Source organism: Hyla sarda, chromosome 2, assembly GCF_029499605.1.
Source record: "Hyla sarda isolate aHylSar1 chromosome 2, aHylSar1.hap1, whole genome shotgun sequence".
Taxonomy (NCBI): domain Eukaryota; kingdom Metazoa; phylum Chordata; class Amphibia; order Anura; family Hylidae; genus Hyla; species Hyla sarda.
The window spans coordinates 265,720,547-265,732,743 of record NC_079190.1 but is presented as its reverse complement, the minus strand read 5'-3'; the positions used below and the strand labels follow the sequence as shown (position 1 = coordinate 265,732,743).

Genomic DNA, 12,197 nt, shown 5'->3' with positions numbered 1-12,197 from the left:
GAAATTCTTTTCTGGATGTTTTTTTTTTTCTTTTTTTTTTTTCCGGGATTCATTTCTAGGGTCCTTCGGACATATTTGTTTGCTACTCCTACTGCATTGTGGCAAAACTGATTACCTCACTTCCAGTGGGAGGATATATCTTGCCAGGGAGGAGCCGACTTTTTTTCAAAGTGTCAGTATAGTTGTCCCCCAATGAAGGCTACGAGAGAGAAATTTTACGGAGAGTACAAAAAAATCTTATCGCTGGACAACCATTTAAAGGGGTACTCCGTCCCTAGACATCTTATCCCCTTATCCAAAGGATAAGGGGATAAGATGTCTGATCATGGGGGTCCCACCGCTAGGGACCCCTACAATCTCTCCTGCAGCACCCCTGTCTGTAAAACGTGTAGGGGCTGAGTACTCCTTTAATTTGCCCTTCACCCGGCTATAATTCCCAGCAGTTCTTTGTTACCGTGACCCAGTGCGATCTAAACTATTGACCTGTCTGGATGACATGTCAAACATTTTTGTAAAGGACCTTTAGCATTTTTACACTACTTAGCCCCTTAAGGACTCGGATTTGGGCCGAGTAGTTTTCATTTTTTCCTCCTCGCCTTCTAAAAATCATAACTCTCATGTTTTCATCCACAAACTAGTATGAGGGCTTGTTTTTTGTGCAACCAGTTGTCCTTTGTAATGACATCACTCACTTTACCATAAAATGTATAGCACAACCCAAAAAAATATTTGTGTAGGGAAATTCATAAGAAAACCGCAATTTAGCAAATTTTGAAATGTTTTGTTTTCACGCTGTACACTTAATGGTAAAATAGACATATTTTCTTTATTCTTTGGGTTAATATGATTAAAATGATATCCATGATTACATTCTTTTCTATTATTGTACCGCTTTAAAAAAAAATCGCAAACTTTTTAACCAAATTAGTACATTTAAAATCCCTCTATTTTGCTGACCTATAACTTTTTTTATTTTTCCGTAGCGGTGGTATGAGGGCTCACTTTTTACACCGTGATCTGTATTTTTTTTTATTGATGCCACATTTGCATATGTAAAACTTTTTTAATACATTTTTTAATATTTTTAACTATATACCGTAATAATAATTTTTTTTTTTTTCCTTTTACGTTCACAGTACTGGATCATTAACATTATATTTTAGTAGTTTGGATATTTACGCACGCGGCAATACCATATATGTTTATTAAATTTTTTTTTCACTTTTTGGGGGTAAAATGGGGGAAAAAGGAACAATTTACATTTTTATTGGGGGAGGGCATTTTTCACATTTTTTTTTTTTTACTTTTATTTTTACACTTTTTATGTCCCCATAGGGGACTATTTATAGCAATGATTTGTTTTCTTATACTATTCAGTGCTATGCATAGCACTGATCACTATTATCGGCTATCTACTGCTCTGGTCTGCTCGATCTCAGACCAGAGCAGAAGATGCCTGGAGACGGACGGAGGCAGGTGATGGGACCTCAAATGGATGATCGGATCGCTGCGGGTGATCCGATCATCCATTTTAGTGACCGCACTGCCGCAGATGCCGTAATCTGTATTGATCACGGCATATAAGGGGTTAATGGCAGACATCCGTGCGATCGCCGCGTATGACCCGAGCATCGCTCCGATGCTCTCGGTGATGTACAGGACGTAAATGTACGTCCTGGTGCGTTAAGTACCACCGCACCAGGACATACACTTACATCCAGCGTTGTTAAGGGGCCAATAAGTTATGGCTGAAAACAAGTCCCCAAATGACCAAAATAAAAAAAACTCTCAAGGTACTAAGACTTGTCACATTTAGATCATCAGAGAAAACTACCATTAAAGTAACAATATAGCCTAAATATAGCTTGTAATAGCAATTAAAAAGGCCCCAAACAAGACAAAGTGAAGGTGAACAGATGACCCTGCCTTTTGAGGAAAGCAAGTGTAATTGTACTGATTGAGGTGCCCAGTTTTTTTTTTTTTTTCCAGTTTGAATAACCTGTGCAATGCTTTTCACAGATCTAGTGGAATTTACGGATGAGGAAGGTTATGGTCGCTATTTGGATCTCCATGACTGTTACTTGAAATACATTAATCTCAAATCCATAGAGGTAAGATAGCAAGCATGTGGTATTAAACATGAAATTGCCTCTTTTCCAATACGCTATGCCCTTTTGTTTAACTCCTTGGGGACGGAGCCCATTATAACCCTAAGGACGGGAGCATTTTTTGCAATTCTGACCACTGTCACTTTAAACATTAATAACTCTGGGATGCTTTTACTTTTCATTCTGATTCCGAAATTGTTTTTTTGTGACATATTCTACTTTATGTTAGTGGTAAAATTTTGTCGATACTTGCATAATTTCTTGGTGAAAAATTCCAAAATTTGATGAAAAAATGGAAAATTTTGCATTTTTCTAACTTTGAAGCTCTCTGCTTGTAAGGAAAATAAACATTCTAAATAAATAATATTTTGATTCACATATACAATATGTCTACTTTATGTTTGCATCATAAAGTTGACAGGTTTTTTATTTTGGAAGACACCAGAGGGCTTCAAAGTTCAGCAGCAATTTTCCAATTTTTCACAAAATTTTCAAAATCGGAATTTTTTAGAGGCCAGTTCAGTTTTGAAGTGGATTTGAAGGGCCTTCATATTAGAAATACCCCATAAATAACCTCATTATAAAAACTGCACCCCTCAAAGTATTCAAAATGACATTCAGTAAGTTTGTTAACCCTTTAGGTGTTTCACAGGAATTGCAGCAAAGTGAAGGAGAAAATTCAAAATCTTAATTTTTTACACTTGCATGTTCTTGTAGACCCAGTTTTTGAAATTTTACAAGGGGTAAAAGGAGAAAAAGCCCCTCAAAATTTGTAACCCAATTTCTCTCGAGTAAGGAAATACCTCATATGTGTATGTCAAGTGTTCGGCGGGCGCAGTATAGAGGGCTCAGAAGGGAAGGAGCGACAATGGGATTTTGGAGAGTAAGTTTTGCTGAAATGGTTTTTGGGGGCATGTCGCATTTAGGAAGCCCCTATGGTTCCAGAACAGCAAACAAAAAACACATGGCATACTATTTTGGAAACTAGACCCCTCAAGGCACGTAACAAGGGGTCCGGTGAGCCTTAATACCCCACAGGTGTTTGACGACTTTTCGTTAAATTCGGATGTGTAAATGAAAAAAAAATTTTTCACTAAAGTGCAGGTTTTTTCCCCAAATTTACCATTTCTACGAAGGGTAATGGGAGAAAAATCCCCCCAAAATTTGTAACACAATTTACAGGGGGGGGGGGCACCCCAAACCTTCAGCTGTGGCAAAATGACAACTCCCAGAATGCACTGACAGACCGTACATGCTGGGAGTTGTAGTTTTACAACAGCTGTAGGCACACTGGTGGGGAACCACTGAGTTAGAAAACAGACTAGCTCAGTGATTCCAACCAATGTGCCTCCAGCTGTTGCAAGACTACAACTCACAGCATGTACGGTCTGTCAGTGCACTATGGGAGTTGTAGTTTTGCAACAGCTGGAGGCACACGGTTTGGAACCACTGAGTTAGGAAACAGACTCTAGCTCAGTGTTTCCCAACCAGTGTGCCTACAGCTGTTGCAAAACTACAATTCCCAGCACGGCCAGACAATCAGGCATGTTGGGCGTGTAGTTCTGCAATATCTGGCCCTTCAGATGTTGCAGAACTACAACTCCCAGCATGCCTGGACAGTCTGGGCATGCTTGGAGTTGTAGTTTTGCAACATCTGGAGGGCTACAGTTTGGAGGCCACTGTTCTTCCCCAGTTGTTGCATAACTACAACTCCTAGCAAAGAACAGTGGCCTCCAAGCTGTAGCCCTCCAGATGTTGCAAAACTACAACTCCAAGCATGCCCAGACTGTCCAGGCATGCTGGGAGTTGTAGTTCTGCAACATCTGAAGGGCCAGATATTGCAGAACTACACGCCCAGCATCCCTGACTGTCTGGCCATGCTGGGAGTTGTAGTTTTGCAACATCTGGAGGGCTACAGTTTGGAGACCACCATATAGTGGTCTCCAAACTGTACCACTTCAGATGTTGCAAAACTACAACTCCCAGCATGCCCAGACAGTCAGTGCATGCTGGGAGTTGTAGTTTTGCAACATCTGGAGGACCACAGTTTAGAGACCACTACACAGTGGTCTCCAAACTGTGACCCTCCAGTTGTTGCAAAACTACAACTCCCAGCATGCCCAGACAGCCTTTGGCTGTGTGGGCATGCTGGGAGTTGTAGTTTTGCAGCTTTTAGAAGGCCACAGTGAAGATCACTTATCGCGATCTTCACTGCAGCCTTCTCCGCCGCACTTTCCGGCCGCCGCTCCTCCTGCTCGCGCCGCTGCAACGGGATGTCGCCTCCGCTGCCTCCTCCGGTCCGGGTAAGCCGTATGCATACGCCCTTCGTCCCCAAGGAGATAAAGATGCACATATTCCTATATTTTTTTTTTTTTATGCGTAATACATTTCTCTATTTCCGTGTGCCACAATGATGCTGCATTAGGAGCCAAAATTCTTGTAAATCAGCCATAGTAAATTTGAACCAGTAACGTTCAAGTCATACACGCATTGCTTGTACTGTAGAGTATAATATGTTCTTACAGATGGTGGTGCCTGTACTACAGTATATGGAGGCTGTGCAGCTCGATACCGGGCATGAATGTATAATGTTCATTGTTGTACTTTAATATCAGTGATGTGTTGTAATGATGTAAAATAAACTGGGAGAGGTTTATCAAACCTTGTGCGGATGAACAGTAGAGCATTTGTCCATAGTAACCAATGAAATTCCAACTTTCTCTTTTCTGAAACTGTAATCTAAAGTCTTGTTTTGAAAATGAAAGATTTTGTTTCACAAGGTTTGAAAAATCTCCCCCCAGTTAAATCAAAACATATTGTAAAATCATATTACAAGAATACTCAAATAATTGTTCCTAATTTTTTTCAGAAACCGGATTACATTACATATTTATCTACTTTTGACCAACTCTTTGACATTCCTAAAGAACGGAAAAATGCGGAATACAAAAGGTAAGAGTAAAGTTTACTGTGAGGTACTTGCTTAGAATTGTCATTCCGTTTGTAGTGTTATACCTTTTGGACTTTTTTATTTTTATTGTTTGCTAACAGATAAGCTTATTTTCACAGGTATCTGGAAGTGCTTTTAGAATACCTCCAAGATTACACAGACAGGGTAAAGCCTTTGTTAGATCAGAATGAACTTTTTGGAAAGATACAGAATGAATTTGAAAAGAAATGGGAGTCCGGAAGCTTTCCAGGATGGCCGGTATGTAATGAACGTCACTGGCATGTTCTTGCTTGTGTCCAACAAACAGGAATTGGTCTGTAAACAACCAGTATATGTTCTAACAGGAGAGTGACAGCAGCTTATTCCTGGCAATTGGTTAAGTGAAGATTCTTTCTAGACAATAATAGCTGAACTAAACTTAAATTTGTCTGGCACTCGTACACGTTATTTTCAGCTAGTAAAGCGTAATAAATGGAGGCCAGTCTACACTCTATAATGCATGAAGCATCCTAACAATGCTTATCCCTTGTGCTGATGAGTTGATATTGCTATTACAGGTTTATCTGTAATGTAGTACTATCCATATAGAGCCTGGCTCATTTTTTTTAACCGGATCAGTTTTATTGCTGGACTCAAAACCGTGACAAACCACGGTTTTCAGTCTGGCAACTAAACCGCAAACGGTTCAAAAATTAACCAACCAGAGTCCCTATCTCGCTCCGTCCGGCTCATTCAAATGAATGGGGTGCAGCGTGGGTTCGGTGGGTATTCCCAAAACGTACTGTGAATGAGCCTTAAGAGGAAGAGTTACAAGACTTCATAGCATACAGCATGGGTGAAACCTATTAATGTAAACTAGGAATAAACTGACTGTGCAAAGTGCTATAGTCCTAATGGATTTTGTTTAAGCTAAATTGCAGCAGTCTTTTTATATTTGCATTAGAAAGATTTATCAGTGTATTTGTTACTCTTCAGTCAAATTTTTCTACTCTAATATTGTTTGAAGCCTGAGGCTGAAATACTTTAAAAAAAAAAAAAATCAGATTTTCTCTATCTGCTCCATTGTGGGACACAGACCTTGGGTATATGCTGCTGTCTCTAGGAGGCTTGACACTATGGTAACCAAAAAGTCAGCTCCTCCCAGCAGGATATACCCGCCTCCAGGCCACTGAGCAATTCAGTTTTAGCTTAGTGTCTTAAGGAGGTGGACACTGGTCTGGTGTTCTCCAGACCAGGTCTCATATTTTTTAGGTTTAGGGAATGTGTTTGTACTTTATTCCTTTTTCTTTCTTTTTTCAGGTGGGGACTCAGTTCACTGTTTTCCCATTGCGAGAGGTGGCAGGCATCTTGGATGTACTGTTAACCCCCTCTCGCCAACGGTCAGCGCTTGGGGTTGTACCTCATGGGTCCGGGTCCCCCTACCTCCCTGTTCGCCTCGCTATTAGCTTGGCTTGCTGCAGGTGACAATGCTGACTGAAGACTACATTCTGAAGACTTCTTTAGGTAAGTTCTTCAACACAGGTGAGTATTTTTCTCTCCCTAGGTCTTGCAACAGCTGGAGACCCCTGTTTGTGGACCTATCCTTACTGAAGCTGTGACTGGCCGTGGGATACTTTGTTCTTCCCTGCAGGGGGATTTTTTTTTTTATTATATGGGGGAGCAGTGCATCTAAGGGCAGTGTGTTCACAGTAAGGGGCACTTATTGGGCAGTGTGTGTGACATGTATGTGCCGCAGGCTTCTCTCTGCCGGCCCCTTCTTACTTTCACCTTCGCCGGCTGCCGACGGCACTTCGCCCGCTCCATTCCCCGGGCGCATAGGATCGGGGTTCGGAGCGGGCGCCATTACTAAGTCCCTCTGTATTTCTTCGGCGGCCCGGCGGAAGTTAGCTCCGCCCACTAGGCCGCATAAGCGCTTCAACAGCGCGATCTGAGGCACCAATCAGCGCTGTGCGCGCGTTTGGGGCCATGCAGGGGCAAATCGCCTTCTATTGGCCGGCGTCTCTTTCTCTCTCCTCACAGCCACGGTGTGGAGTTCTCCTCACAGCAGCTGCCTAGGGACACAGACTTACGTGAGACTGTTCATTTTTTTGCTATGTCCGTGCCCAGAACTGTCCCTCCCTCAAAGCAGATATCAGGAATATTAGTTACTCATTACGCTTGTAAAAACTGCTCCGCAAAAATGCCAGGTTCCGCTGAACCCACTAGTTCGGCCTGCTCTACTGCTCCCCCAGACTCCCCTGCTATTTCTAACCCAGGTGCCCCTTCAGACCCGGTGGGTTCGGCCGCCCCCTCCAGCCTGGGTTTTCTTCCTATCCCAGTCTATATCAGACTTGGCACAGGTCTCCCGTTCTGTGGTGACTGCTTTGGAGAGGTCTACCCTTCATCGGCCCTCTAGGAGGTCCCGTTCCCCTTCTCCCTATGCTTCACATAAGCGTACTAGGGGTGTCTCCTCTTATTCATCCCCTGAGTCTTCTGGTAGACACGGACGTTCCTCTCGCCCGACCGCTTCTTCAGGCCACATGCGTCACTCTTCCAGAGGATGTTCCCGTGGTCACCGCTCTGGCTCCCCCGAGCCACGTACCCGGTCGGCGTCTCCCTCTTCTAGGGCTGCCTCCACTCGTTCACACTCTCCTGGAGAACTGGCGGACGAGGTTTCGATTTGGCATCTGACTCAGAGGACCGTTCAGACTCAGTGGACATGGTGAACTCATTGGTTATGGCCATAAGAGACACCTTTAACCTAGAGGACCCAGGAACTTCGGACATAGCTCCTGAAGTATCCTTTCATCGTGCCCGACCAGCACCCAAAGTGTTCAGCTTTCACGCTGAATTTGATGCCATTCTAGAATCTGCCTGGAAGCACCCTGAGAAGAAGTTTCAGGGACTGAAGAAAGTTAAAGCGCGATATCCTTTCGCCAAGGACCTTGTCTCCAAGTTAACTTCCTCTCAGTCGGTGGATCCTCCGGTTTCCCAAGTCTCTAAAGCTACTACTTTGCCGCTGGCAGATGCAGCTGCCTTCAAGGATCCAGCAGACAAATAGGTTGAGTCCTTAGCGAAGTATGCCTTTGAAGCAGCGGGTTCCTCCCTGCTTCCTGCCTTCGCCTCCACCTGGGTGTCTAAGGCCCTTTCGGTTTGGTATTCCCAACTCAGTCAGGGCATTCTTTCGGGATCTCCCCCGGAAGAACTGTCTAGCCTGGCCCTCCAATGTTCCAAAGCTGGAGACTTTCTGTGTTCTGCTTCCTTGCACTCAGCTCGCTGCGCTGCTTTTGCCACCGGTAATCTAGTGGCCCTCCGTCGTTCCATTTGGCTTAAAGCATGGAACGCGGATGCTGCATCTAAGAAGTCTCTCACAGAGATTCCTTTTACCGGTTCCCAACTTTTCGGCAAGCGCCTGGATGAGATTATCTCTGAAGCGACAGGTGGCAAGAACTCTTTATTACCTCAAAACAAGTCTAGCACTTCTTTCTGCAGAAAGTCTTCTTCCTTTCGGACTTCTGGCCGCTCTAAAGGGTCCAGAAAGGCACCTCCACGTGACAAGAAGGTCCCCTTTTTCAAGGCGCGTCCCTCTTGGAAGTCGGACACCAACCGTTCCGACCGTTTTGCGGCCAAACCGGGAAACCGCAAACCCACTTCTGCATGAAGGGATGCTCCCACCCTCAGTTTTTTCTCGGGTGGGAGGTCGCCTCTTGCTTTTTCGAGATGTTTGAACCACGCACATTCAGGACTCCTGGGTCAGGGACGTGGTGTCCAACGGATACCGGATAGAATTTGCCTCCCTTCCGAGGGATCGTTTTTTTCAGTCCCGTGCTCCCCGATCTTCCTCGCTTGCGAGGGAATTTCTGGAGGCTCTTCAGTCCCTTCTCATCCAGGGTGTCATTGTCCCGTTTCCTTCAAGGGAACTCTTTTGGGGTTTCTATTCCAATCTTTTTGTGGTTCCCAAGAAAAACTATTCTGTGCGGCCAATCCTGGATCTCGAACGTTTCAACCAACATCATCTTATCTGCCATTTCTGAATGGAATCTCTCCGTTCGGTGGTGGCGTTTATGGATCAAGGGGAGTTTCTTTCCTCTGTGGACGTCAAGGATGCCTACCTCCACGTTCCAATTTTTCCCGGACACCAGCGGTACCTCCGCTTTGCGGTTCCGGAAGGTCATTATCAATTTGTGGCTCTCCCCTTTGGTCTGGCCACAGCACCACGGGTCTTTACCAAGATTCTCGCGTCCGTGATAGTTCTGTTACGGTCAAGAAGGGTATCGGTGATACCCTATTTGGACGACCTCCTCATCAAGGCCTCCACCAGAGCCCAGGCTCTGGAGAATGTGAGCCTCACTCTTCAGACCTTATGTGGCTTCGGGTGGATGGTCAACCGAGACAAGTCAGTTCTCTCCCCCACCCAGTCTCTGGTCTTCTTGGGGCTTCAGTTCGACTCTGCCTCTGCTCGGATTCGCCTCCCGCCGGACAAACGTCTGGCCCTCTTGTCGGGATTCCGCTCCCTCCGGATACCATCCCCGGTCACATCCGTACTTGCATGGAAGTCCTGGGTCGGATGGTGGCAGCCATGGAGGCCGTACCCTTTGCCCAGTTTCATTACCGTCCTCTTCAGCTGGTGGTAGGATTTTCTCCCTGTGATCAGTCAACTCCAGTCTTGTTGATTATCAGACAGATTTAATGCACATGCATCAATACAGGTGGATGATCTACAAACAGAGAAACAGCTCTGCAGAAGAAAATCATGCCCCAAAGTAGGTTACAGCACTTTATATAGTAGCATTCTTAGTAGGATCTTATTGGCTAAGGACCCCTGGAGGCTCATAGTGTTAAACTTTATTACCAATCACAGGGGCTCCTGTACACATTCTTTATCATGGAAAGAGCTTGTTAAATTACAAAAGTCTCTTTATTTACCAAGGTCATTTGGATGGTTTTCGAGCATCACTGGACACTGGCCATAACTAAGACAATGGTTAACTGAAACTAGATAAAACCAGCCAACACCATCTAAAGTTAGGCATTATATACATCTCTATATACATATAATAAATATATATACACACACACACACACACTGAGAACATGGATATCAAAACACAATTTTCCCAACAGCTGGCAATTCTTGCCTGGTGGGACAGGTCTCCTCTCTCTCTCGATCGCAAGATTGTTCTCCCTCTTCTGCGCTGGTGGCTCCGCTCCCCCCTTCTTCTTCAGGGGAGTTCGTTCCTTCCCCTCCACTGGCAGGTGGTCACGACAGATTCCAGTCTGGCTGGGGGGGTGTCTGCAGGGATCAGACTGTTCAAGGCCTTTGGCCTCCCCAAGAAGCCCTTCTTTCCATAAACATCCTGGAACTGAGGGCGATATATCTTTGTCTGAAGCATTGGGAGTCCCTGCTTCAGGGCCACCCTGTCCGTGTCCAGTCGGACAACGCCACGGCTGTGGCTTACATCAATTGGCAGGGTGGCACTCTCAGCTCAGCAGCCATTTATGAGGTGACAAAGATCCTCCTCTGGGCGGAACAAGAAGTTCCGGCCATTTCGGCGATTCACATTCCGGGAGTGCTCAACTGGGAAGCGGATTTCTTCAGTCGGTCCTCAGCCGACCCCGGAGAGTGGTCTCTTCTTCTGGAGGTGTTCGCACAGATCTGCGACCTCTGGGGGACACCAGTCGTGGATCTCTTCACGTCTCGACACAACTAGAAAATTCTGACGTTTGTGTCAAAGTCCAGGGACCCCCTGGCTCTAGCCGTGGATGCCCTAGTAATTCCGTGATCGGGCTTTGTCCTGCCCTATCTGTTCCCTCCCCTCCTTCCCAGGGTTCTGAAGAAGCTCAAGGCGGAAGGAGTCCCCGCCATTCTGGTGGCTCCAGACTGGCCCCGAAGGGCATGGTACGTCGATGTGGTCTGGCTTCTGGATGACGTTCCGTTCAGTCTTCCACTTCGTCCAGACCTACTGTCACAGGGTCCCCTTTGCCACCCCAATTTACAGTCACTGCATTTAACGGCTTGGCCGTTGAGACCGCGGTTCTAAGGGCCCGCGGCTTCTCTTCCCAGGTAATTCGCACTATGCTCAGGGCTCGCAAGCCCTCCTTTTCGAAAATGTATCACTGTACCTGGCGGGCTTACTTTCATTGGTGCAAAACTCAGACCTTTTCTCCAGTTACCTTTTCCGTTCCCCGTCTCCTCTCCTTTTTGCAGTCGGGGTTGGAACAAGGGCTGGCTCTCAGCTCCCTTAAGGGTCAGCACACGCTGTTCCCCCTTACCGGTCCCCTTCTCCTTGGGACTTCAACTTAGTTCTAGGCGTTCTCCAAGATGCTCTTTTGAGCCTCTTAGGGAGGTTCCCCTTCGCCTCCTATACTGAAAGGTGGCTTTTCTTATAGCTATTACTTCCATTAGGAGAGTATCTGAACGGGCAGCTCTCTCCTGTCGTTCTCCTTTCCTAATAATTCATCAGGACAAGGTTGTTTTCCGGCCAGATCTGTCCTTCTTACCTAAGTTCGGTTCGGCTTTTCATCTCAACGAGGACATCGTCCTTCCGTCCTTTTTGTCTCGCTCCTTCTCATCCCAGGGAGCGCTTGCTCCACAAATTGGATGTGGTACGGGCTGTTCGGACTTATCTTTCTGTCACCTTTTCCTTTCGTCAGTGCGATTCTTTTTCAGTCCTTACGGAAGGTCGTTGAAAGGGACAGCCTGCTTCCAAGGCCACCATTTCTCGGTGGAGCCTATGTGCTATTTCGGAAGCTTACCACTGCAAGGGGAAGATCCCACCCTTCAGGGTTTTGGCTCATTCCACCCATTCTGTGGGAGCATCCTGGGCTCTCCGAAACAAGGCCTCTGCCTCGCAGATCTGTAAAGCAGCCACCTGGTCATCTTTGCACACTTTTTCGAGATTCTACCAGGTTCATACTTTCGCATCGGCTGATGCTAGTCTGGGCCGTAAGGTGTTGCAGGCAGCGATGGTACAGCCCGACTGCCTGACCTTATTTCTCTGCCCACCCAAGGGACGGCTTTGGTACGTCCCATGGTCTGTGTCCCCCAATGGAGCCGATAGAGAAGAGGAGATTTTTTTTTTTATACTTACCGTAAAATCTCTTTCTCGAAGGATCCATTGGGGGACACAGCTCCCGCCCTTTTCTGGGGTTCCTATTCG

General features: G+C 45.9%; 1 protein-coding gene across 2 annotated transcripts in view; it reads left to right on the top strand.

Moving 5' to 3' along the window:
* The window catches only part of SF3A3 (splicing factor 3a subunit 3), an 84,478-nt gene that overhangs the window by 41,933 nt on the left and 30,348 nt on the right, over positions 1–12,197 (top strand). For both annotated transcript variants that reach the window (XM_056557118.1, XM_056557117.1), the window contains exons 6-8: positions 2,020–2,111; positions 4,978–5,060; positions 5,178–5,316. In XM_056557118.1, coding sequence (XP_056413093.1) covers positions 2,020–2,111; positions 4,978–5,060; positions 5,178–5,316 — 314 coding nt within the window. The remainder of the gene's footprint in view (positions 1–2,019; positions 2,112–4,977; positions 5,061–5,177; positions 5,317–12,197) is intronic.